The 24309-nt window shown below is 57.9% G+C and overlaps 7 protein-coding genes across 7 annotated transcripts; 4 read left to right on the top strand and 3 right to left on the bottom strand.

Annotated features, from left to right (window-relative positions):
• Positions 1 to 890: 890 nt before the first annotated feature.
• N657DRAFT_648884 (carbohydrate-binding module family 1 protein) lies at positions 891 to 3119 on the bottom strand. The gene is made up of 5 exons (XM_062793608.1): positions 3010 to 3119; positions 2834 to 2954; positions 2550 to 2771; positions 1397 to 2387; positions 891 to 1312 (listed from the first exon to the last, which is right to left on the bottom strand). Exons 3-5 carry the CDS (start codon positions 2697 to 2699, stop codon positions 1293 to 1295), a joined length of 1161 nt encoding a protein of 386 aa, XP_062644468.1. The 5' UTR covers positions 2700 to 2771; positions 2834 to 2954; positions 3010 to 3119; the 3' UTR covers positions 891 to 1292.
• A 472-nt stretch (positions 3120 to 3591) lies between these two features.
• On the bottom strand, positions 3592 to 6178 carry N657DRAFT_648882 (cytochrome P450). Its single transcript, XM_062793607.1, has 3 exons — positions 5026 to 6178; positions 4616 to 4952; positions 3592 to 4520 (listed from the first exon to the last, which is right to left on the bottom strand). Exons 1-3 carry the CDS (start codon positions 5842 to 5844, stop codon positions 4090 to 4092), a joined length of 1587 nt encoding a protein of 528 aa, XP_062644467.1. The 5' UTR covers positions 5845 to 6178; the 3' UTR covers positions 3592 to 4089.
• A 238-nt stretch (positions 6179 to 6416) lies between these two features.
• Positions 6417 to 7777, top strand: N657DRAFT_648880 (NAD(P)-binding protein). Its single transcript, XM_062793606.1, has 4 exons — positions 6417 to 7189; positions 7247 to 7297; positions 7364 to 7463; positions 7522 to 7777. The coding sequence occupies exons 1-4, from the start codon at positions 6669 to 6671 to the stop codon at positions 7594 to 7596; spliced, it is 747 nt and encodes a 248-aa protein (XP_062644466.1). The 5' UTR covers positions 6417 to 6668; the 3' UTR covers positions 7597 to 7777.
• Positions 7778 to 8573: 796 nt separating this feature from the next.
• Positions 8574 to 10938, top strand: N657DRAFT_648879 (FAD-binding domain-containing protein). Its single transcript, XM_062793605.1, has 3 exons — positions 8574 to 8949; positions 9034 to 9234; positions 9297 to 10938. The coding sequence occupies exons 1-3, from the start codon at positions 8678 to 8680 to the stop codon at positions 10576 to 10578; spliced, it is 1755 nt and encodes a 584-aa protein (XP_062644465.1). The 5' UTR covers positions 8574 to 8677; the 3' UTR covers positions 10579 to 10938.
• A 1820-nt stretch (positions 10939 to 12758) lies between these two features.
• Positions 12759 to 13995, top strand: N657DRAFT_692901 (uncharacterized protein; the record flags this gene model as incomplete). The annotated part of the gene is made up of 2 exons (XM_062797188.1): positions 12759 to 12864; positions 12950 to 13995. 2 exons carry the CDS (start codon positions 12759 to 12761, stop codon positions 13951 to 13953), a joined length of 1110 nt encoding a protein of 369 aa, XP_062644464.1. The 3' UTR covers positions 13954 to 13995.
• Positions 13996 to 14734: 739 nt separating this feature from the next.
• Positions 14735 to 16046, bottom strand: N657DRAFT_624852 (DltD N-terminal domain protein). The gene is made up of 2 exons (XM_062790729.1): positions 15612 to 16046; positions 14735 to 15556 (listed from the first exon to the last, which is right to left on the bottom strand). The coding sequence occupies exons 1-2, from the start codon at positions 15717 to 15719 to the stop codon at positions 14771 to 14773; spliced, it is 894 nt and encodes a 297-aa protein (XP_062644463.1). The 5' UTR covers positions 15720 to 16046; the 3' UTR covers positions 14735 to 14770.
• A 403-nt stretch (positions 16047 to 16449) lies between these two features.
• N657DRAFT_624850 (PKSKA1) lies at positions 16450 to 24295 on the top strand. Its single transcript, XM_062790728.1, has 5 exons — positions 16450 to 17079; positions 17153 to 17270; positions 17327 to 22754; positions 22819 to 23127; positions 23186 to 24295. The coding sequence occupies exons 1-5, from the start codon at positions 16533 to 16535 to the stop codon at positions 24056 to 24058; spliced, it is 7275 nt and encodes a 2424-aa protein (XP_062644462.1). The 5' UTR covers positions 16450 to 16532; the 3' UTR covers positions 24059 to 24295.
• The last annotated feature ends 14 nt before the right edge of the window (positions 24296 to 24309 follow it).

Genomic DNA, 24309 nt, shown 5'->3' with positions numbered 1-24309 from the left:
ACAGAAAGAGAGGCTGTGGGTGGTCAAAAGAGAACCTCGAGGAACAACAGTAGGACCCCATTGCCTTATTTATCATCGTGGTTCGTTCCTCTCAACGTCAACTTAATGGTTTGATACTCCGACAAGTTCAACTGCCGAGGCAGGCGGCCTGGTGATGGAGGTCCAGGGTCAACCCCACCAAGACTCCGGCCTACTCTGCAGCTACAAAACTTGGCGAGCCTGACCGCTCCGACAAGACCACATAGGTCGAACCTGTGCAATTTCGGTTGCGCTGACAGTCGCTGACACAGCTTGGGCGTGGGTGCAGGTGGGCGCGCGAGTAGCCCCACTCTCCAAGGCCAGCTTGCTGGGGTGTGTATCTGCACTTGATATCTGCAGCTAGAATGTTCTCAGAACGCCAGTCGGCCCGAGATGCAGCCTGGAGGATGCTTCCAGGACTTGGCCCTCGGGTAACGTGTTCGGTATGGACGATAGACTGTAGAGGGTCATAAGGGTCCGCTAGACATATCTTACCGTTCATAGCTTCGGAGTGAATCGAAGTACTCCGACTCAGTCAAAACAAGGTAGCCGAAAGTCCTGGCGACATGGCCTGGCTGCGTACAGTACCCATGTGATCTGATCTCTAGAAGGTAGGTCAGATCAGAGGACGAATACTGTCGGGTACGATGTGGTCGTGATTCTCTCAGCTCAGTGGAGCTTTAAGCTCGGCAATGCTCCCCGGACCGTTTTGCCTAAATCTCGAACACCGTGTTGGAGACTAGCTGAAACAAGAACGTGGAGCCATATCAGGGGTTGAAACAAAGTTTGCCAGGATGCTGCTGACTGGACAGGGTATAGCCGTCTGCCCTATCCAGGTCCCAAAACGACAGCATTCAGCTTCGTTATCTCCACTGGACAAGGCAAGAGACGGCACATGCGAGCGAACGGGACTGAGTCTGCTCCTCTATTTCGGCTCATCCAATGAGAGTGATACCGGCTGTTAGACGAGCAGGTGCTCCAGCAACGTCCGTACTTCGTGTCACCTATCATGTCCATCTGCTTTGATGCGGGCCAAGACGCAGGGCGGTGACTGGCGTCGATGAGTCGGCTTGAAACCTTGATCACAGCTCAGATAATGCAAAACTCTCAGTAACAATAAGCCACGTTATGTACTTCGCACGTAAACTATGGACAATCGAACCTGTAAACCCTCTTCTGGTGTCATGGCCCTTGCAACCCCTAGAATTCCCGACTCTGTGCCATCATCGATCCCGGGGGTCACGTTCACCGGCTTTTTCCTGCTGCTTCACACTTCACAGACACTGGGAGTACCCTGCGGCGTGATCTCGTTAGTGCGCTCATATTTTAAACCCAACAACAGGATTACGAGAATGAGAAAGGAGAGAGAAAGGCTCACATTCGTTCGCATAGGTGCACTTGTAGGGGCTCGCGCAGACAGTCGGCCCCGTGTATCCGTTCCCGCCACACTGGCCATAGCGCGTCTGGGTGGCACCGCCGGGAGCCGTTGTGGTCGGGGATGGCTTGGTGGTCGTGGTGCCCGGGGATCCGCCGCCGTTGGCGCCCTGCAAGGTGAGGAGGCCCGGGCGGTAAGCCAGGAGGTCGTAGTTGCTGCTGTCGGACCTGGGGTCGCGGCCCTGGTAGAGCAGCTGCAGGTTGCAGGGGTCGATGGTCATGGTCTGGTCCGCAGTGGCGCGGATCAGGTCGCCGTGGCTGATGTCGTTGGTCCACGTGGCGCCGCTGTTGGCCTTGCCGGCGAAGGGTGCGCTCTCGCTCGTGGCCTGGGGCGTCCAGGAGCCGCTGAGGCTGGTGGCCGTGTAGGAGCGGAAGTAGCGCCCATTGGAGCCGATGGACTCGACCAACATGAGGTATTGGTTCTGGTCCTTGACCTTGTAGACCTGGACGGCCTCGAAGAGGTCGTAGGTCGCGCCGCTCATGATGACGGTCGATGCAGTGCCAAAGTTGCCCGGGAAGTTCCCAATCGGCATGCTGGCCCGGTAGATCTTGCCGTTGTCGCCGGCAAAGAACAGGTACATGTGGGTGTCATCGCCGATCAGGGTCTGGTCAATGGGGCCCGTGTTGGATCCCGTGATGGTGCCTGAGAACAGCGGCTGTGCGGCGGACCATCCGTTCGGGTTGGTAGGGTCGGTCGACGTGCGGTAGGAGAAGGCGGTGGCACCCCATTGATAGGCAAGGATCCAGATGTTCTTGGGCGAGAAGTAGAAGAGGGTCGGCGCAACGGCGGTGACCGAAGTCATGGCATTCTGGCTCGCCGAGGCCATGTCGGACCAGTTCGTGAATAGGCCAAAGTTCATGGAGAGATAGCTAGTTCCCATATTGTGGGTTGTTGCATACACCAGGTGCTTTCCGTTGTAAGGGACATGGGTAAACTATCAAAAATGTCCAGTCAGCCGAGGTGTGTGGAGGGTTTCGGCAGCAAGTGCACTCTCCTCTCGGGAGCAGCCCGGCCCCTGAGGAGCCCATAAACGGGTATAAACAGTGAACGCAAAAGAATTGAAAAAAAAGGAAAAGAGAAGGATATTGTCACTTACATCTTTGAGGGAGGCCCAACCCGACTTGGGCGTCGCGAGGGCTCCGGTCGAAGTCCACTTGTAGGTGGACGGAAGGCTACACGCGGCTTGCACAGAGGGGACCGCCGCGAGCAATGCCAGAGCTGCCGACTCGTACTTTGTGAGCTTCATGGCGATGTCTCTTTGTTTCCTCTTTTGACAAGGCAATGGATAAAGATAGATGGACCTTGAGGTACCGGAGAGCTGCGTGACGACGAGATCAATGCCGGACCTACACAGCTCTAATATACGTGCCCCATACTTACACGCAGTTGACTACTGGATTAGGAGGACGGAGGACGGACCGAATTGGCCGTTTCTGTCGTCGTGGAGTAGCGCCGAGCAAGCGGATCGAGGCTCCGCCTTGTCACCCATGTCGGCCGGCAGCTGAATCGGCATGTTAAACAGATCGGCATGTTGTCCAAGTATGTGCACTAGTTACCTTAGGTAAGGTAGTCGAAGTCGCCGAGGTCGCATGCGGTGCGTTGAGCCGGTATCGAAGGACCCCAGCGTCGCACGCGCAGCAAGCGAGGCGGTGGAAAGTCGTTCTGGAGATCTGACGCATGGTGACCAAGCGAGTTTTCACTGCCAGAACATCGCCAACCAGCTCGCCAGAGTGAGCGAAGGAGGTTGTGGTTGCATTTTGCCGAGGCAAAATCAAAATGAAGGAAGCGCTCCAATAGCGAGTCTCCACAGGGCTCCATTACCAGATCAGGGGACGCCGCATCCCGAACCCAAAGAAGGACGCCCGGTCACAGAATCCGGGGTACACATGCAGCTAAGCCTCAAGAAAGGCATCCGAACCATGTAAAACCGGGTAAAGTCAAGGCGACAGGGCTGGTGGGTCGAAAGATAGACCAGCTTACCTTACTTTGGAGACGCGCTAGCTTAATGCTAGTTGAGGTTTCCGTAGGTGGAAACTGGAAGGGTGCTCTGTCCGGCACCTCATCTTGATCATCAAGGACGATGAAGCCGCTCAACTCTTCTTGCTACGGTACAAAGCACACATTCAACATGAACACCACGACAGATACTCGCCATCTCCATTGTTGTGGCCGTAGTGTACTGCAACTCATCTGTCCATGCACCCGATTTAATTCAGGAGTCATCCGCTGTTAGCCTGGTACCCCGGTCCGATGCGAAATCCTCACCATGGGCAAGCATTGCACTATCCAGTATTATTGTTCCAGCGCCAAAACGTTCTTTCCGTGGTCTGGCTAACCTCCTTCCTTTCATGTTCCCATTTTCACTTACACCCGTCGCAAAAAGAACCGCCTCCGGACACACCCAGTTAGGGATTCGCTTCATCGATTCTATCGGCTCTCTCTGCAGACTGGTTTAGCCCCACATTTAGTGCAGTGGCTTTTCCCTCCCACCAGAGCCATCTTTCACAGGGCACTCTGCATCTAACATCCACAAAATAAAGGCATATTTCTGCATCGCCAGATTCCGGAGTGCACCTATTCCACAACGCACCGCAGGCGATGTAGCTTGCTCACCTCCCCACCAGACATGCTCAAGCTCACCGCTTGACAGTCACCCTAACACCCTTACTACCGCGCTTGGGCATGGGCATGACAATGTCCAGCACAAAATCGGCATCGCTCCGGTCCGTCTCGAACAGCTCGAGCTCGTGGCGGCGGAAGATGGTGGCCAGCGCGACGTACAGCTCCATGTAGGCCAGCGGCATGCCCAGGCACACGCGCGACCCGCGGCCGAAGGGGACCAGGTAGTTGGTCAGCGGGTGTTTGTCGCCGGGGCCCCTGGGGTTGCCGAGCCAGCGTTCGGGCTTGAACTGTTGAGGGTCCGGGAACACGTCCGAGTTGGTGTGCATGTGGAACGCGTCCATGCCGACGGCGACGCCCGGCGGGATCAACCAGTCCTTGTATTTCCAAGGGTGCAGCCGGTTGACGCGCGGGATGCGCTGGACTTGGCCGTATGAGAGACGGAGGCCTGTGGGAAGGGTCGTCAGCAAGACTATAGAAAGGTTCGGGGTGGGGTGAGGAGGCTTGGGGTTGTGGAGGCCGGAAGGGCTCTGGGGTACGCACTCTCCTGGATGACGCCGGTCAGATACGGAAGCTTCTCGAGTTCGACCCACGGGAGGATGTTGGCCGGGTCCGGCATGGCCTCGGCCAGCTCGGCCTTGAGCCGGGTCTGCACGTGGGGGTTATCGAGGATGTGGAATGTGGCCACGGTCAGCGTCCACTTGGTCGTTTCCATGCCCGCCCCGTTGAGGCTGATGGCCTCGTCCGTCAGCCGCTTGAGCGTAAGCTCCTCGGGCGGCAGGTTGGAGGCAAGGATGTCGTGAAAAATGGTCGGATGCTCCGCGTACTCGCTCTTGGGGTTCTTGCCCGAGAGGATGTCTTTGATTTGCTGGCGAGTTGTCTGCGCGCCCCCAAGGCCCAGGTTAGTGGCTGGTGTCAGATCATCGCGTCATCCGGGGGAGGAAGAGGCTCACCTCTCGGAACTCGAGCACTGGTTTGAAAGGCGGAATCAGCGTGCCCAACAGCCAGTCTGGTAGCCAATTCATCAGGTCGACAAGAATCTTGAAATGGGCGTTCCAATGGCCGGCCCAGATGATATTTTGCATCCCCGTGGAGAGCGGCGACTTGAAGTCCGGGGCGGCCGAGCAGTTGACGGAGCGGCTGAAGGCCAGGTCCGAGGTCACATCGATGGTCAGACTTGACCACATGTCGGACACGTTGAGGACGCGGCCGGTGCCGGCATACTCGGTGGACAGGCGGTACGAGATGCGCTCGACAATCTCGGAGATCTTGGGGTTGAGGCTCCGGATCCGCTGCATGGAGAAGAACGGGGCCAGGGCAGCGCGCCGGGCGCGGTGCTGCTCGGCATGGGTGGTGCTGAAGGTGGCCTCGGGGATGCCGAAGCGATATTTGAACTTGCCCGACTTGTCCATGGGCTTGGACGGCGTGCTGGCGCAGTAGACCTCGTTCCAGAACTCCGGGTCGTCGATGTGCACCTCGTCCGGGTTGACCCTCACAATGGGGCCATACTTATCGTGCATCTCCTTGACCTTCCAGGCGAACTGGCCACCGCCGCCGTTGGCGAAGAGGTCATACCAGACCTCATACCAGTGCGTGAGCGCGGCGAGTTTGGGCCCTGGAAACTTGGCAAGCGGGCTGAAGTATAGGCGGTAGACGCCCAAACCAACGGCGTACAGGACGAGCCCTAGGCCCAGTATCGCTGCGACCTGAGCTGGGGCGAGTTTGGCCAAAGTCGCCGACAAGCGGACATGTTCAAGTTGCGAAACGCCCATTGTGCCTGAAGGTCGTATCACTTCCAGGGTCGAGGAGAGCTGCACACATGGTACTGCTGCCGAAGCAGGATTTGAGAGCCGTCGCCATCAAGATAAAAGGTAACCCCATTCTACGTCCCACGCCCGCCCAGCCGAGGTCAACGCTTCATGTTTAGCTTTGAGGCAAACGTTGTTACGATGCTCCCAATGGTCTGTTTGATGTGCTGACAGCACTGTGCGCATGGCACATAATACAGCGGGTCTCGACTATTCAGGAGGTGTAAGCTTGCTGCAGGCTTGCGGCCCCGTCTTGTCGTGAAAACAAGGTTTAGAGATAGCGTCGCTCCGGACGGGGTCTCCGGGTGCAGCGGGATGAAGAGCAGCGGCAGGGATCGGATGGTGCGAGCAGTCTGCGCGGGATGAAACACGGATCTGCATGCTTATCCGCACTGCATAAGGTGAGGTACAATACCTTACGCATGATTATGGCACACCAGCAGGACCGGCCTGGCAAACTGTCTAGGCCGTGTAATTTAGCGTAGTTTCAGCTCAGAAAGAAAGGGCACCCAGTTGCACGGGCGGACGTCAAAGGCGGCACTGTGTTTCCCATTGTTGTATAGTATACTGTGTTACTGTGTGAAATGCAGAGACGCAAGATACAAAAGGAGATATGCTTAGAAATCACCTCATGGGGCTTAGAAAGAGATGGAAGCATGGAAAGTGCAGCACTTCTATTTTACAAGTTTTCAACCCAAGGGGCCTTCGAAGCAGTCTGGAGCTAATTCCATCAGGCCGAGTTCAAGTTGTTTCCGGGTAACAATAAGCAATCCTTCCTGCGCGCAACCATGGCAACCGTCGTCTTCATTACTGGCGTGGGCCGGGGCATCGGCCGGGCCCTCGCGGAGGCGTACCTGGCCCGTCCCAACCACACCGTCATCGGGAGTGTCCGCAACAAGGACGACGCCAAGTACCAGCATCTCAGGAGCCTGCCCGCCGCGAGCGGATCTAAGCTCATCCTCGTCAGCATCGAGTCGGCCTCCAAGTCGGACCCGCACAAGGCTGTCGACGAGATCAAGGCCGCCGGCGTGGACCATGTCGACATTGTCATTGCCAACGCCGGCACCTGCCCGCCTCTGGCGCCCCTAGATGTGGCCAACCCCAAGGACGTGGAGGAGGGTTTCCAGATCAACACGCTCGGACCCATTCTCCTTTACCAGGCCGTGAAGCCGCTGCTGGACAAGTCAAGCGCACCCAGGTGGGTTTCCGTCTCGTCGGCTGTCGGGTCAATTGGCAAGCTGGAGGCATACGGCGTTGCGGGCATCGGCGCGTATGGCGTTGCCAAAGCCGGTTTGAACTGGTTCACCGTGTAAGTAGACCTACCACCGACGACCGGGAAATAAAATCAGCTAACCCTCCTGGAAAGTTCAATCCATGCTGGCAACCCGTCCTTGATTGCCTTTGCCGTCCATCCTGGGTGAGTTCGGAGCCGCCAAGTGAATGGATTCAAGTTTTCGTTGTGAGTGACTGACACCCAAACTAGGCTGGTCCAATCGGATATGGGTAATTCGAGCGCGAAGCTCTTGGGACTGGAAAAGGCCCCCGTCACACTGGAGCAGTGCAGCTCGAAGCTGCTCAGCACGGTGAGTCTAGCCGCAGAAAAGCTTGAGCGTTCACTGGCTGATCCTGATGTTCTACCAGATCGACCAAGCAACACGTGAAAAGACTTCGGGAAAGTTCCTCAACATCATCGACGACGAGGAGATTCCGTGGTGAGCAGCGCGTGGACCTCTGGATGCCAGTGTATTGTACGTGTGTGGCTAGTAATGAGATTAAGCTTGCTCGTGTATCTATGCAGGCTGAATCCTGTTTGGCGACGAAAGCCATCATCTCGGTCATTTTCAGTCCTAGGGCATTGTTAGTTTCTAAAAAATACATTGGGATCTCATGACTTCCTCAGCGGTGGCCATTCTTTGCTGGCTACCTAGTGTTTGATTTGTGCTCCTTTCCTCCTTCCGCCCAACCCCCTGGTTACACTCTTCTTAAACTGTTATTGCAAAAGTTGCTTCAACAGATCCGCGCCTTGAGTTAAACAAGCGCGCAGCGTAGACGGACTAGCGTGTACAGCCGAGGGGATACTCCATGCAGTATCCCAAGTACGTGTAGATTACGCACATAGTGTGGAATTTGACGTACTCCTCGGAGTTCGTTTTGCAATCCATCACGGATTCTTCCGCAAAGCTCCGAGTCAGATAGCAAGAACCTGCATAATGGCCCGGGGCAAGGCTTCAAGCTTATTCCGTACACGCCGCTGCTTTTAATGGAACGCCAGCCTTGGCGAGGGTGAAATGTAACCCCAGCCGCAAGACTGCAGCCTGCTTACACCCTAGGCAGGGGTGGCTTTGGTGTGGAAGCCCATGGAAAACGAAGTTCTCCTGCCCCGTGGGCGCAAGCCACTCTCTGCCTCCTCACTGGGTCACTGCCCCGGTCACTATACCTCGCTAACATTGCTGGAAGCCGAGAGACGGAATTCAAGACAGTGTACGTATGGTACGGCGCAGCTTGAGGAGTGGCGCCACCATGTCACCCCTTAGTCTTGAACATTTCACTCGGAGTAATCCTTCAGCGTCTAGCGAGCTGAATGAGGCAAAGCCCAGGCAGGGCTGTGTTTATGGCTGAAGGATATGGATCGTGGTAGGTAGCTGAGATAGGTGGGCATATAAGTTCAGTTCCCAAGGGTCTGCGTCCATCAATTGTAAGTCTCAGGACGGTAAGCACACGTTGCGCCCCTCGTTACTACTACATTTATACGTTCCAGGTTGTCTTTGTGTCTAGTTCAGTGGAACTAGAAGAATCAATGTACCCGGCTCTCATTGGGTTCCTCCTCTTTGTACAATTCGCCGCAGCGGCGGTGACAGGTCATGCTACCACTTGGGATTCTCGAGCGAGCTGCAGGAACATACCAGGCGACGCACGCTGGCCCACTGCCGAGACCTGGAATCGTCTGAACGACACGGTAGGCGGGATACTAATCGCCACGGTCCCCATCGCCCGAGTGTGCCACGACCCGAGCTACTCTGCCGATGGTTGCGCTCAGGTTACACAACAGTGGAATCTGGCAGGTATCATGTAGGAACTCCGCTTGTTCCGCCGCCAGCCGCTGCCGGCATTGGCGACGCGTCACGCATCGACAGCTTTGCTGACTCAGGGCAGGACGAATCTGCCAGCCGAGATCCTGGCCCCGTGGTTCCAGAATCAGTCCTGCGTACCCTTCACCGAGAGATCCCTGCCGTGTGACCTGGGCAACTATGCAAGCTACTCGATCGACGTCCGCAGTGCCGACGATGTTGCTGCCGGGATTGCGTTTGCGAAGCAGAACAACATCCGACTAGTCGTCAAAAACTCCGGGCACGAGTGCGTAACATGCCCTGACTTGTCGATTATCTGATGAGCCAGACGGCTGACTTGTGCAATAGTTTCTTTGGCAAAAGCACCGGCAAAGGTGCGTTGTCACTGTGGACCCGCAATCTCAAGACCAAGGAGGTGATCCCTCGGTACAAAGCAACGTACTACCGAGGCCCCGCCATCAAGATCGGTGCCGGCGTGAACGGGAAGGAAGCGGCCGAGTTCGCAGGACAGAACGGCTATCGCATTGTCGTAGGCTCCTGTCCGACCGTCGGTCCCGTCGGCGGGTTTACGCAGGGCGGCGGCCACTCGTTTCTGTCGGGCCTCTACGGACTCGGCGCCGACAACGTGCTGGAGTGGGAGGTGGTGACGGCCGCCGGGCAGCATATTGTGGCCACGCCAACGCGGAACTCGGATCTGTACTGGGCACTCAGCGGCGGCGGCGGCGGCACCTACGGTGTCGTACTTTCCATGACGGTGAGAGTGTTCCCGGATGGCGAGATTGCACTTGCTCGCCTGTCCTTCAACACCAGCGTCACGGGCGGCGCCAACAGTTACTGGAAGTCGGTTGGCGTGCTTCTCGCGCAGCTGCAACCCCTGGTCGACGATCACGGCGCTGTCGGGCAGTTGCAGGTCACCAACCAAACCGCGCTTCTCTTTGGGCTGATGGTGCCGGGGGCCGACAAGCAGCAACTGCGCGCATACCTGGCGCCTGTCTTGACCGCCCTTGCACAGGCGAGCCCGGCGCTGACGGCCGAGTCGCTGAGCCTGGAAGTCTACGACGATACGAGCTACGCGGGCCTCTACAGCGCCACGGTCGAGCCCTTCACGGCGGGCATTCTCCTCCCACCCGTCATTGGCGGCCGGTTCGTGTCGCGCAGCAACTGGGCGCGCAACGCGACGGCCGTCACCGAAGCCATCCGCTCCGCCACCGCGGACGGCAACTTCTACGTCGCCATCACCGCGCTCAACACGCAGGGCGCGCAGCGCGCCATCGCGCCCGTGGCTAAGAACTCGGTGCAGCCGGCCTTCCACGACGCCTTCCTCAGCCTGATCGTCACGGCCATCTGGGACTGGCAGCGGCCGTGGGCCGACGCGGCGGCGCTGCAGCGGCAGCTGAACGACGTCATCCGCCCCGTCCTCGAGGAAGCCACGCCAGGAGCGGGCGTGTACAACAACGAGGCCAACTGGCAGCAGCCGGACTGGCAGGCTGCTTTCTACGGCCACAACTATCCGCGGCTCAAGCAGATCAAGAAGCGGTACGATCCGGATGGCGTTTTCTACGGCTTGACCTCGGTTGGTAGCGAGGAGTGGTCTGCCGATGCGGCCGGCCGGTTGTGCAGAGTGGCATAGAGACGCTGATAATGCGCCGAAGCGGCGATGCAGGAACGTGGATGTGCAAGATCCTGCAACCTGCAATGAGGGAAAAGCGTGGGGGGTGTGCGTGCTGACTAAGAGCCCTGTGGGGCAGCGTCCACTGCCCCGCAGTGACGGGCAGGCTGAGTTGGGGTGTGTACTCCCTCTGTATCCGTATTAGTACTCCGACTACCCGCCGTTCTTCTTTGTATTTTCCAATTGGTACTTAAACTTGGATCGGTAGAGCCAAACCTCTTTAAGCCTTTTTTTTTGTATTGGATAATTGAAATCTGTACAACCCCTTAGCTGCTTTAGACAGGCATACAGCAGTAAAAGAACATAGCATCGACACTTGATAGGCTAGCTCAGACAATTGAGATTCGGAAAACCACACCAACAGTCCGAGGGATCAAATCCCAGCCCGCCTTCCCATTTCGGTCTCAATATGCGAGCCTTGAGTGAGCAACTTCCGGTGTGCAGGAAGGTCACACCGTCCACTCACTTTTCCATGGATTGGTGTGCGCGGGCGGCTGGTTTGCGGTGGTTAGTCTTTGCTTGTCAGCCAGCGAGCCTGGCCGAGGGATTGTGGACCGACGTTACGGAGTGCACTTGTTGAGGCTTCAAAATCGCCGAACCGACCAGCCGCTGAGTGCCCCGTCAGCACCACAATCCTGCATCCCACCACACCATGGGTCCTATACTCGCCGGGCCTTAGGATTGGTGGCAAGAAGGTTCGAGAATGGCGGTATCTGCAAGTCGACCCCCTAACCATAAGGTAATGCTTGTTTTCTTGTTCCTGGCTGAAATCACCCCCTGTTAGTCTACATGTATGGAGCCCGGAATATCACCGAGAGTTCCTGTATAAAGGCTTGTTCCATTGTCGTCAGCCCTACCCCAGGAAAGCAGTGAATCCGTAGCGTACGGATCGGCGGTCGAGAAGCTGCCGCTTTACGGGAAAATGGCTTAAGCGAAGTGGTTTGGGCCGACATCAAGGCCTTGGCACGGATGCCTTCGTAACTGATCCAATTCTGCTCGTGAATGGACACACATACGGCAAAGCACATACACACTGCTATCCTTATTGCTTTTTGCCAGCGGCCTGAGAATGTCCTTCCCTCTCTAAAAGGTCCGCCTATGGCTGGTGGTTGACCACTTAAGTGGCATCAGTCAATGCCAGCCCTTTCACAGGTCGCGCAAGGTCCATGCTCAGCTGAACATCATCGTCGAAGATTCGAATGAGAGGGTAGCACAGCAGTGTCACGGTAGGATTCAACATTGAATCCTTCAGCAAGTTTACCCCATCCGGATCTTGGTGTGCGTGTATTTCTATTGGGCCGTCTAACATTCTCAAGGCAATGGGAATCTGGGTAGAAGTTGCTGGAAAGAAATTTGACCGAGGAGACGCTGTGTAACCATAGCTGTCTCTCCTGTCATTGGCTCCTATAACGGTTTGGTGTGGACTTGCCAGGGAGTCGCATCGGGCTTCCGGGATCGCTTGTTCTACATCTGTACAGTACACACAATTAGAAGTAAGGTAGGTTGCATACCCGCCCTGCCGCGTCACCCCTTATCTTGCCGTTTAGATCTCCTGATGCACGCAGATTCCACCGCTTTGCGGTAAATTTCTTGGCATCATCTTTGCTGTCCGCCTCACATATCCTTCCGGGCTTTTGTCGTTTGTCATGGACACAGTGCTCTCGGGCAGCTGAGCAGGTAGATACATGTAGGTGCCTATAAAAATATGAAACAATGGCTGGCTAGCTCTTGTATGTAGTTTACTTGAAAGGAAGCCGTGCCCATGGCAGCCAATCCGTGAGTCGGGGGGCGGAACTTGTTTTGGACTTTTTGTTTTCCTTCTCAGCGATCCCTTCTCACCATGCATAAGGTAGATTGCAACCCTATACGCCCATTCTTTTGGACAGACTTCAAGGCAGATTTGGCCCGGTATGAGCCGGGGAGGTTTGCGTAAGTGCCCAGGAGCCCAGAAGTTCTGGGCAGCCAATGAGTGCCTGGCTCTCATATGCAAGCGAGCGGCGTAGAGGAGAGAAACCTCCGAGAATGCGTGCAAATAAGGTTTGTTAGGACCTTAAAACTGCCGGTGGTTACCTGAGGTGCCTGTGAAGTGCAGCCAAGTCCTCTGCACTCCTCGCGTTTTGATCCCAACTGCGGTTCCCAACATGGATATGGGCGAGGCCGACGAAGTTAAACTCGTAGCAAATCCAAAGCCGCAAATCTCAGAGCGTCGCCGCTTGCAGAACCGCATTGCCCAACGCAAGTTCAGGGGTAAGTGTGCCACCAGACCGTGACAGCCGTCGTCTGGTCCACTTGTTTCCATCTGATCAGACTCTCAGACAAACCCGGCTTGCAGAGAGAAAAGCTCAGAGCAAAAGATTAGAGACCGAATTCGAGTTTGATGTATGGAGCGGCCCCCCTTACAACGCTGCAGACATTGGCTGCCCTTTCGAGCTGGGCAGCACAGAGTGCGCCGCTGACGGCGCCGTAGGTCTCTTCACCGGAGCACCGTGTCCACCACCAGGAACAGAAATCGAGGGGTATACGGCGTACCCGGAGGCACTCGATAGTGCTCAGTACCCGGAATACTGCGCTCTCCCAGTTCCGTTTTCCCCCGATGTAGCGCCCTCCACCATCGCTTCGCCGCCGTCGCTCAACAACAGCAGCTCGACGGTTGCGTCTCTATCCAGCTACCCAACGCCCCCGACGCCCCTAATAGCGAGCGGCGTCCTCACTCCAGTTACCAGCAGCGGCAGCCCCATTCACCCACTGCCGCTGGGCAGCCTCGGTGCGAGCATAACACCAACAACCACACCAACAACACCAATAACACCACCAACCGCAACGAGCACCACGTGCACCCTCCCTCCAACCCCGGTCCTAACACCCAGCCCAGCAGCAGGCTACAACGACCTTAACGCGTCCCTCACCACCACCGCCTCGACCGCCTCTTCCTTCCAACAACCATCATCAACTCTACATACTTCCCAGCCCACCGCTACCACCACCACCACCACCACCACAACCAGCAGCAGCAGCAGCACACCCATCAGCCCTACTACTAGTGTACAAGTACCTCCCCTCCTGCACGTCGCAGCCCGCACCCGCAACCGCAGTATCATGGCGTCGCTCCTCAAGCACGGCGCGCCCCCCGACGAGCGCGACGCCGCGACGGGCCGCACGGCGCTGCACGTGGCGGCCGAGCTGGGCGACGTGGCGCTGGTAACGCTGCTGCTGCGGTACGGCGCCGACGCGCACGCAACCGACGTCGTGGGGGCCACGCCGCTGTTCTTGGCCGTGTCGGCCGGGCAGGGCGAGGTTGTTGAGTTGTTGCTTGAGAGTATGAGGGGGCAAAGGTGACTTGGTGAGTCTTCGTGGTGTTTGCGTTTGATTACGGCAAGGTACTTGTAGTCTTTTTTTTTTATCAGGATCCAGTTTGTGGGTATGTGACGGGGTGGGTGGTGGGAATGGGGAATTTGCAGTGAATATAGATCGATGCTGGTTTTCCTTTCTAGGGTCGAGAGAGATAGGAACGTATGGGTGGAGGTAGATGTACCATACGGTCGGGGCAAGGTTGGGTGATACAATCGAGTTGTTCGAAACTTGAAGGAAGGGCAGGTTTGCTTGATAGGTGTTTAAGATACAACAGGAAGACGTAAAGAGACAATTGATGCAATCTCTGGCTGAGATCAGGTTAAGCACATGTGATGAAAAGCATTACATAGGTACCTATCTAAGGTTCTCAATAGGGACATAATCTAGCATTTAATTGGGGATGGCATCTGACACTACGTGCATCTATCTATATGTGTAAGGTACTGTACCTTGGCGAAGTACAGTAAGCAGTGTGTTTAGGTAAGGTAACGCTCTGATCGGCACTTACCCTAACGATGGTTGCATGCATCTGTGTCGGATGACCAACAGAACGGGGTGATTCATCCATATCTGCATGTGGGCGGCATGGTCTTGTTAGCTGCGCAACACTGAGTAGGAAACGGCAGTCAACGGAACAATGCTGTTGGCTGTTGAAACACGCTTGCAGGGGTTCTGTCACATCACGATTGCATCTGGGATGCAGCGAGTTGCACATTCGATACGCGAGGAGACCTACGATCCGCAGTACCGCTATTACAAGCCAAATGGGGGAACCGAGTGTAGTATTTTCCGCTTCTTATCACTACCCTAAATACTCGCGAAGAAAGCTGATCTGTGCATCGAGCACCTTGATCGAATCCTGTCCACTCAAAATGTTCATGTGCCCCTTGCTGGGCACGCTGAGATGGCGCTTTGGGTCCTTGAAGACGTCGAAGATGAGCGTCTTCTGCAGCTCGGCCGGGGAGACCAAGTCTTTCTCTCCCGTGACCACCATGGCGGGCGTGGGTGAAACATGGGACATCAGGCCGAATGGCTGGAAGGCAGCAATGTGGTAATAGGTGCTGAGCGTTGTCTCGGCCACAAACGTCGGCTGCACCTCGGCCGCGCGCGCGATGATGTTATAGACATCCTCGACGTCGAAGCCGGTGCCGAACCCCGCGGGATGCTCACCGTTCTCGGTCAGCATCGGCAAACGCACCGGATTGTTGCCAGCCAGGCGCGACTCGCGGTCCTTCATGGCCTTGGCGAGCACCTGCTTCCACTTGGTGAATTCCCAGATGGTCAGGGGCGAGACGGCCACGACGGCCTTGGCGCGCTTGTCGAGCGCCGCGGCGCAGAGGGCCACCATGCCACTAAACGAGTAACCCCAGTAGGCAATGCGGGTCGGGTCGACCAGATGGCCCCAGTGCTGCTTCAGGTACGTCAGGGCATCGTGGTAGTCCTCGACGTTGCGTGCCGGGTGGGCCTCGTTTCGGGGCATGCCGTCGCTCTCCCCGATCGATCTCGGGTCGTAGCTCAAGACGGTGAAGCCGGCGCCATGAAAGTACTCGGCCACCTCGGAAATGATCATCTCCTTGACGTTGTTGAACTGCGGCGTGTTAATGGACAGCCGTCGTTATGATACAGTGTAGGTGCTTCAATACCCCAGGAGTCATGATGATGGCCGGCCCTCGCTGAGGAGCGGGGAATAACCACCCGCGGAGTGTTAGTCCGTCGAGCGTCTTGAACTCAACATTTTGGCGGCTCTTCATGGTTGCGGCGTGGTGGGAAACGGCGTTGCTCGGTAAACGGACTTGTCGCGACGAAAGACTTGTCCAGCGGCTGGAATGAGCAGAGGACTGGACGTTGGAGTTGCAGGCAGGCTCAACAACCTCGAGCACAATATTCCCTGCCTTTGTTGCTTCTACATACCAAGGTACTTAGCATGCGTCCGAATGAAAAGCTACTTTGCTTTGAGTGCAGAGTACATAACTGCAAGTCATCCGTCTGCCCGAGATGCGCCTCCTCGTGCTGTGTTTGCTGCAATGATACTTGCTGCAAGTAAGCAAATCATGTTGAGTTTCCCTTCTAGCGACTTCTCGTGGTAAGATTCGAATCAGTCGGGGCACCGAATCAGACCGCCCGTTGCGTCTTGACATTCCTAGGTAGGACAAACATTTTGCCTTTGGGTCACGGTCCAGTCTCCACTGATGACTGAATGCATGCTTACAGGCTTCGGCTTACTCGCCTATGCAACCTAATCGTCCCATGAACACCTTCGGCATTGGGCTGCAGCTTACTGCAAGTGCCAGAAATCCATCAAGTCCTACGTCACTCGCGATCAAGTGGAATGTAATGGTAGATCCGTTGGGTGGGAAGGGCAAACCAAAGGTGAAAAAAGGATGGCAGCGGGCAGCCTACAACATACACAAAAATCGGAGAAAATCCACGACGTAGCACGCAAACAACCACCTGCCTAGTCGCCTCCCAGCCCTTTAGTCTACGTGCCTATGTAGAGCCGCTCGCTCTCTGATTAGCCCCCCTGACGATCTGTCGAGCCCTGCCTCCTTCGCCATTTGAAAGTCATGGCAACTGCCCCCATCGTGTCAAACGGGACTACCCCCGTCATCTCCAACGGGACGAGTCCGGCAGAGTCCGTGTTCACCAGCCACAGCTCCCGCTCCAGCGACGATGGCATTACGCTGGGGCTGCACGGAAATCTGCGCACAGTCAACGCCTCCCACCGCACCCAGGTGCCCATTGCCGTCGTTGGTATGGGATGCCGGCTGCCGGGCCACAGCAACTCGCCCACTGCGCTCTGGGACTTCCTGCAGCGCGGCGGCATCGCCAAGAACGAACCGCCACCGTCGCGCTTCAGTTTGCGCGGCCACTACGACGGGACGCGTCGACCGCGGACGATGAAGTCGCCCGGAGGCATGTTCATCGAGGACATGGACCCGGCCGAGTTTGACGGCCAGTTCTTCAACCTCAGCCGGGCTGACTGCATTGCCATGGACCCGCAGCAGCGTCAAATCCTCGAGGTGACGTACGAGTGCCTAGAGAACGCCGGAATTAGCCTCCAGAAGCTCAGTGGTAGCAAGACGGGTGTCATTGTCGGAACGAATTTCATCGGTATGTTCTCTCCCCCAGTCCCGTCCAGGAAGCTAGCAGCCACCGAAACTGACAATGTGCTGCAATCGAAAAGACTACGGAGCCATCCAGAACCGGGATCCCGAAGACCGGGCCGACTCCATCACCATCGGGCTTGCCTCGTCTATCCTGAGTAACCGGGTCAGCCACTTTCTCAACGTCAACGGGCCAAGGTATGTTGATTACCTCAGATCCGTTACCAGCACTCGTTATTAACATTTGTGCCTAGCATGACCATCGACACAGCCTGCTCGGCAAGTCTGGTCTCGGTCGACGTAGCCTGCCGCTACCTCGACAGCTTCCAGGCTGACGGCATGATCGTAGGCGGTGCCAACCTCTGGCTGACGCCCGAGCACAACGAGGAGGTTGGCATGATGCACATGACACAGTCGGCGTCGGGACGATGCCACAGCTTCGACGCCAAGGCCGACGGGTACGTCAAGGCCGAAGGCATCAACGTCGTGTACCTGAAGCGGCTCGACGACGCCATCCGCGACGGCGACCCGGTGCGAGCCATCATCCGCGGCACCGCCGCCAACGCGTCCGGGCGCACGCCGGGCATCGCCAACCCGAGCCCGGACATGCAGGCATCCGTGACGAGAATGGCCTACAAGAATGCGGGCATCACCGATTTCAGGGCCACTCAGTTCCTCGAGTGCCACGGCACCGGCACCCTGGCCGGCGACCCTGTCGAGGTAAAGGGCGCAGGCGCCGTGTTCGCTGCCGGCCGCGAGCCCGGTCAGGAGCTGGTCATTGGCTCCATCAAGGCCAACATTGGACATTCAGAGGCCGCCGCCGGCATCTCGGGTCTCCTGAAGGCCATCATGGCCGTTGAGCGCGCCATCATCCCAGGAAATCCAACCTTCATCGATCCGAACTCAAAGATCGACTGGAAGGGATCCATGGTCCGGGCCAGCAGAACATCGCTGAAGTGGCCTGGCACCGCCACGGTCCGACGCGCCAGTGTCAACTCGTTCGGCTTCGGCGGAGCCAACGCCCATGCCATTGTGGAGAACGCGCCCGACTCGCACCACCACGTCTCGTCGTACAGACAGGTCACAACCAATTTCTTCGATGACGATGACGACGAGGAAGACAGAGACGGCGGTGGCCCCGCCACGACCGCTGTGCCGCCGACTTTGCTCGTATTCTCGGCCAACACCCAGACATCGCTCAAGAAGTACGTCAAGGCGCTCTCCTCGCACCTGCTCAACCCCATGGTCTCGGTCGAGCTCAACGACCTCGCCTACACGCTGTCGGAGCGGCGAAGCCGTCACTACTACCGCGGTTTCACCGTAACGCGGTCCATTAAGACAGGAATCAGCGACGAGTCCGTCTTGACCGGCAAACAAGCCTCGTCTCCGCCCCGGATCGGCTTCGTCTTCACCGGCCAGGGTGCCCAGTGGCCAAAGATGGGTGCCGAGCTGGTCGAGTCCTTCCCCCGCGCCAAGCGTGTGATCCAGGATCTCGACGAGGTGCTGCAGAGTCTTCCCGAACCACCCAAGTGGACCCTTCTCGAGGAATTGACGGGCGATCGGACGCCTGAAGCCCTGCGTCAGCCCGAGTTCTCGCAGCCTCTCGTGACAGCGCTACAACTCGCTCTCCTCGACGTCCTGGACAGCTGGGGCATCCGGCCGCGGGCTGTCGTCGGCCACTCGTCTGGCGAGATCGCTGCGGCTGCCGCCGCCGGGTTACTCAGCTACGCCGACGCCATCAAGACGGCCTACTACCGCGGCCAAGCGGCCAAGAAGGTTGGCACGCCCGCCGAGCCCGTGGGCATGCTGGCGGTCGGCGTCGGAGCAGATGTTGTGCAGCCGTTCCTGCGCCCCGAGGAGGGTAAAGTGCAGATCGCATGCTACAACAGCCCCAACAGCCTGACAATGTCCGGCACCGTATCGGCGCTCGAGAAGCTGCGCGCACGCCTCCAGGAGGCCGGTCACTTCGCCCGCATGCTGCTCGTCGATCTGGCCTACCACTCAGATTACATGGCGGAGATCGGAGAGGTGTATGAGCAGATGCTGCTGGCAGATGACACCATCTTCCAGAGCCAGAGCAACGGCAAACTGCTCGGCAGCGAGTCGGGCGTCCGCATGTTCAGCTCTGTGACCGGCGGGGTGTTGGCTCCGGGGGACAAGCCGGGTGCCGCCTATTGGAAGAGGAACATGGTCTCGCCGGTCAGGTTCGCCGACGCGGCGGCGGAGCTGCTCCGCGACACGGAGTTAGGGGCTAACTTCTTGATCGAGCTTGGCCCGAGCAACGCCCTGGCCGGACCCCTTGGGCAGATCAAGAAAGGTCTCGGAACAGGGCCTGGCGCTGACGCCCAATACACGTCAGCACTGAAGCGGGGCGCTGACTCGACCATGGCCATGTACAACGCGGCGGGACAACTGTTCCTCGCCGGCGAATCGGTCGACTTGGCCACGGTCAACCGCGTAAACCAGCACAACGCCAAGGTCATTGTGGACCTGCCCAACTACGTCTGGGATCACTCAGTCAAGTACTGGCACGAGACACGAACCAGCTCGGACTGGCGGTTCAAGAAGTTTGTCAACCACGATCTCCTCGGCTCCAAGATGAACGGCACCTCGTGGCAGGCACCGACTTTCAAGAAGGTGTTGAAGGTTGCCGACGTGCCGTGGTTACGCGATCACCGGCTGGGCAGCGACATAGTCTTCCCGGCGGCGGCATACGTCGCCATGGCAGTCGAAGCCATGTATCAGACCGCCATGATAACGCAATGGAACGAGCAGCCCCCCGCCCGCTACCGCTTCCTGCTGCGCGACGTGAAGCTCCTCCGGGCTCTGGTATTGGACGAGGCAGCCGAGACGCGCCTGACTCTCGCCCTTAGTCCCATCAAGGGCGGCTCAACACGGTCCTGGTACGAATTCCGCGTCTCCTCGCAACAAGACGGGCTCGCAGCCGACCCCGTGCACAGTACCGGGCGGGTGTGCGTCGAGACGGACTACGAGATGCTGAACGCGACTCCCGAGCAGGTGGCACCGCTGCAGCTCGCTACAACGGCGCGCACCTGGTACAAGGCGTTGGCAGACCTGGGCTACAAGTTCGGGCCGAGCTTCCAGAAGCACCTGATGGTCGAGACAACCATCGGTCAGCGCCACAGCCGCTCGACCATCAACCTCGAGCCACCCGCCTCGCACCCCAACGGGCAGTCGTACTACCCACTGCACCCCGCCGTGATGGACTCGTGCTTCCAGGCCGCATCGCCGGCGCTCTGGGAGGGTGATCTGCCGACATCTGGAGCGGCGGTGCTCGTGCCGAAATTGATTGACACCATTGTTGTCGAAGGCGGACGCGAGCTCCCAGTCGAGGGAATTGCGCTGGCGTCGGCGACGTACCTGGGCGTCGGCAACGCCGAGAACCCGCGAAACTACTCGACCAACGTACGCCTGTATGATCCCCGGGACGGTGCGTTCCTGTTTGAGATGCGTGGTCTATCCTCGGGGGAGATGCAGACCACCGATCAGGAGAAGATCAGCCACACGTTCACGCACGTTGCTTGGAACGCTGATGTTGATATGTTGATGTCTGTGGACGACACCGCGGCTAGCCAGTGGCTCAAGACGAAGACAATCGACGATGCGATTGACATGGTGGCGCACAAGAAGCCCGGCCTGTGCGTGCTGGAGCTCAACCTGGACGCCCTCGATGCGTCAAGCTTGTGGATGTCGGATGCCGATATCGAGACTAGCAATCCCATCCGGGCGGCTTGCTCAGAATATCACCTTGCCGTTCGGGAAGCAAAGGTCCTCATCCAAGTGCAGGAACGGCTGGCGTCGCGCTGCACGGCTGCTTCGTTCCACCTCCTCGACGCCTCGAACCCAGCGTCTGCTGCTTCCGGTACCAAGTTTGACTTGATTATCGTTAAGGCTGGCTCTGAATCAAACCTAGATGAGCTCACTCTGGTAAAGAGCCTCGCGGAGTCGGTGCGCGAAGGAGGCTTCATTGTAGCCAGCGGGCTGGACGCAAGCACGCTGAGCCGTTTGGGCAAGACGTTTGCCCTTGGCGAGAATGTCTGCATGTGTCGGGCCAAGGTCGACAAGCAGCAGTATGAGAAGCGTCCCAAGGTCGCCCATGTGAGCTTGCTCGGAGAGAGACCGTCCGAGCTGGTGGGCGTCCTCGACGCTCTCGCTGCGAAAGGGTGGACTTTCCAAAACTGCGCCAACTCGGAGGAGATCACCTCCAACGATGCCGTCGTTGTCGTGCTGGACGAGCTGTTTGCCTCTCTCATGGACACGCTCAGCGAACAGCAGTGGTCCGTCCTGAAGCACATTGTCCGCCAGCGATGCCGCCTCCTCTGGGTAACAGCGGGCGCGCAGCTCGGGGTGGAGCACCCGACCCGGGCCGCAATCGTCGGGTTGTTCCGCACAATTCGTGCCGAGGAGCACCTCCATCTTGCAACGCTCGACGTGACCACCGCCTCGGGCGCCGCGACCACTGCGGCCATTTCAGCCTGTCTCGAGCAGCTGTGCGCGGCCACCGACGGCGCGGAGCCGACTGATTATGAGTTTGTTGAGCGTGATGGCATCGTCCACGTCGGGCGTGTGGTGCCAGATGCCGGCCTGACAATGCTACAGAGCGACGACATGGCCTCGCGCCCGACAGAGACGACGGACCTCCATGCTCGCGATACGCTTGTGCAACTGCGCTGCGAACGACTGGGCAACCTTGATGCGGTGCAGTTTTGCGAGACAGAGGCTGAGCAAGGCCGGCTCGGCCATGGCATGGTCGAGATCGAGGTACACGCGGCTGGTTTGAACTACAAAGATGTAGTGGTTACCATGGGCATCGTGCCGGGAGATGAGACGGCCTTGGGTCATGAGGCGGCCGGTATCGTCAGGCGTGTGGGAGAGGGTGTGACTGAGTATGCCGTTGGGGACCGGGTTGTCGTGTTTGGCAAGGGCTGCTTCGCGAACCGGGTACGCACGACGCCGGCTCGCATCCACCGTATCCCTGACAATATGACCTTTGAGGAGGCCGCCACCATGTCGGTGGTGTACTTGACAAGCATTTACTCGCTCTTCGACCAGGGAAACCTCTCGGCCGGTAAACGCGTCCTAATTCACTCGGCAGCCGGCGGCGTGGGCATTGCAGCAATCCAGCTTGCAAGGTACGCTGGCGCTGAGGTGTTTGCAACGGTCGGGACGCCTGAGAAGAGGGAGTTCTTAAGGTCAACGTTCGGTCTGCCCGACGACCGCATCTTCAATTCGCGAAACACGGATTTTGGCGGAAAAATCTTGGCCGCTACAGAGGGCAAGGGCGTGGATGTGGTGCTCAACTCGCTCACTGGGGACATGCTCGACGAGTCGTTCCGCATCTTGAGTGACGGAGGCATCATGGTGGAGATCGGAAAGAGAGACATCCTTGATGGTAACAATCTTGCCATGGCGCCGTTCGACCGCAACATCTCGTTCCGGGCCGTCGACCTGTCCCCAGAGCGGGCGTCCGATGAACTCGTTGCCCGCCTCTTTTCGAAACTATTTGCACTTCTGGAGGGCGGGCACATCAAGCCCATCAATCCCATCCACCGCTTCTCTTGGGCGGAAATTCCGGCCGCCATCCGGTTCTTGCGTGCGGGCAAGCATACGGGCAAGATTGTCTTGTCGGATGGTGGGCTTGATGCAAAAGTCGAGGTTCCGGTAAGACCATCCCTACGGTGTTGTCCCTAGCTTGTTGGACGGACGGTCTAACACCAAGGTGCAGGTACGGAAAGCTCCCAATCAACTCAAGCTCAGGAAAGACGGCTGCTACTTGATTGTCGGCGGACTCCGCGGTCTCTGCGGCTCACTGGCCGTGTACCTTGCAAAATCAGGCGCCAAGCACCTCGCCGTCATGTCCCGCAGCGGCTATGCCGACGAGAGATCGCGCGGCATCATCAAGCAGATCAGAGCTCTCGGGGCACAGATCGACCTCTTGACTGCCGACGTGACTGATGCTACCCAAGTTGAGAGGGCTTTCCACGAGACAACTGTACCGGTGGCTGGAATTATCCAGGGCGCCATGGTTCTCCGAGTAAGTCCGTTCTGTGCATGTCGACAGCTCTCAGAGGCCAGCTAACCAGGCAGTACAGGATCGACCGTTTGATTCGATGACGCTTGCCGAGTACCATGACGCGATCCGGTGCAAGATCCAAGGTACTTGGAACCTGCACCAGGCCGCCGAGGCCCTCCATCTCAAGCTTGACTTCTTCACCCTCCTGTCAAGCATCTCGGGCATTGTGGGCAACCGTGGCCAATCGAACTACGCGGCTGCCAACGTCTTCCTCGACGCATTCGCCGCTTACCGTCGCGCACGCGGCCAGGTGGCCAACTCTGTGAATCTGGGCGTGATTGAAGACGCCGGCGTGATCGCCGAGAACGCCAAGCTGCACGAGCAGTTCGATCCTCGTGTGTTCAGGGGCATCAACGATGGCCTGCTGCGCAAGATCCTGTACTTGTCCCTGATCCAGCAGCAGGACGGCGCACAGCCTCCTAGCCCTGCCGCTGCCGCGCAGATGATCACGGGTCTCATCGCCACGCAACCGGCCGACTCCCTTCTTCGGCGCGACGCCCGCTTTGCCGCTCTGTTCTCCAAGCAGGGCGGGCAGGGAGGCAACGCGAGCGGCAGGGCGGGCAGCGGCAGCGGCAGTGGGGCCGACGCGGAAGTGAAGGCGCTCCTGGTGCTACTGCGGAGTAAGACGGCCGATCCGACGGCGCGGCTCAAGGCCACGGTCGACGTCGTCAACGGGTGCTTCGTACGCATGTTGCGGCTAGCCGAGCCGATGGACCCGGCGAGGCCACTGTCGGTCTACGGCATTGACTCGCTCGCTGCCGTTGAGGTCCGCAACTGGGTGCGGGCTGAACTTGGTGCATTGGTTACGACGCTGGATATCATGAATGCGGCATCGTTGACGGCCTTTTGCGAGAAGGTTGTTGCGAAAATTGCTGCTGCAGCCGAGGACTGAGGGGCATTTTGATAGCTCGGTTGGTTAATTCGGTCAAGTTCAAGGCTCTGTCGCGCTGGTGACAGGGAAGTGGCCTTGTGTTTGGTGATCGTGGTCGCAATGTCGCATGTCACGATGGGTGTGTCAATTTGTTGCATGTTGAATGGTATTAAAACAGCAAATGTCTAGTATGATAGGATGATGCTCTGGTGGGTAAATAAAGCCTTGAACGATCAGTTACAATTTTATACATTGCCCCGGTGGAACGCCGG

The sequence above is a fragment of the Parathielavia appendiculata genome, assembly GCF_033297405.1.
Source record: "Parathielavia appendiculata strain CBS 731.68 unplaced genomic scaffold N657scaffold_15, whole genome shotgun sequence".
Classification (NCBI taxonomy): Eukaryota; Fungi; Ascomycota; class Sordariomycetes; order Sordariales; family Chaetomiaceae; genus Parathielavia; species Parathielavia appendiculata.
This window is presented reverse-complemented; position numbering and strand designations above follow the sequence as displayed.

Bases quoted from the DNA above. Each gene is read 5' to 3' on its own strand.
- N657DRAFT_648884 (XM_062793608.1), bottom strand. From the start codon at position 2,699: ATGAAGCTCACAAAGTACGAGTCGGCAGCTCTGGCATTGCTCGCGGCG. The intron at 2,388-2,549 runs GTAAGTGACAAT...CATTTTTGATAG, and splicing joins GTTGGGCCTCCCTCAAAGAT to TTTACCCATGTCCCTTACAA. The intron at 1,313-1,396 runs GTGAGCCTTTCT...ATCACGCCGCAG, and splicing joins GTGCACCTATGCGAACGAAT to GGTACTCCCAGTGTCTGTGA.
- N657DRAFT_648882 (XM_062793607.1), bottom strand. From the start codon at position 5,844: ATGGGCGTTTCGCAACTTGAACATGTCCGCTTGTCGGCGACTTTGGCC. The intron at 4,953-5,025 runs GTGAGCCTCTTC...GGGGGCGCGCAG, and splicing joins CAGTGCTCGAGTTCCGAGAG to ACAACTCGCCAGCAAATCAA. The intron at 4,521-4,615 runs GTGCGTACCCCA...CCCTTCCCACAG, and splicing joins GACCGGCGTCATCCAGGAGA to GCCTCCGTCTCTCATACGGC.
- N657DRAFT_648880 (XM_062793606.1), top strand. From the start codon at position 6,669: ATGGCAACCGTCGTCTTCATTACTGGCGTGGGCCGGGGCATCGGCCGG. The intron at 7,190-7,246 runs GTAAGTAGACCT...CCTCCTGGAAAG, and splicing joins GGTTTGAACTGGTTCACCGT to TTCAATCCATGCTGGCAACC. The intron at 7,464-7,521 runs GTGAGTCTAGCC...ATGTTCTACCAG, and splicing joins GCTCGAAGCTGCTCAGCACG to ATCGACCAAGCAACACGTGA.
- N657DRAFT_648879 (XM_062793605.1), top strand. From the start codon at position 8,678: ATGTACCCGGCTCTCATTGGGTTCCTCCTCTTTGTACAATTCGCCGCA. The intron at 8,950-9,033 runs GTAGGAACTCCG...GACTCAGGGCAG, and splicing joins TGGAATCTGGCAGGTATCAT to GACGAATCTGCCAGCCGAGA. The intron at 9,235-9,296 runs GTGCGTAACATG...CTTGTGCAATAG, and splicing joins GTCAAAAACTCCGGGCACGA to TTTCTTTGGCAAAAGCACCG.
- N657DRAFT_624852 (XM_062790729.1), bottom strand. From the start codon at position 15,719: ATGAAGAGCCGCCAAAATGTTGAGTTCAAGACGCTCGACGGACTAACA. The intron at 15,557-15,611 runs GTATTGAAGCAC...AACACGCCGCAG, and splicing joins CCATCATCATGACTCCTGGG to TTCAACAACGTCAAGGAGAT.
- N657DRAFT_624850 (XM_062790728.1), top strand. From the start codon at position 16,533: ATGGCAACTGCCCCCATCGTGTCAAACGGGACTACCCCCGTCATCTCC. The intron at 17,080-17,152 runs GTATGTTCTCTC...GCAATCGAAAAG, and splicing joins TGTCGGAACGAATTTCATCG to ACTACGGAGCCATCCAGAAC. The intron at 17,271-17,326 runs GTATGTTGATTA...ATTTGTGCCTAG, and splicing joins CTCAACGTCAACGGGCCAAG to CATGACCATCGACACAGCCT.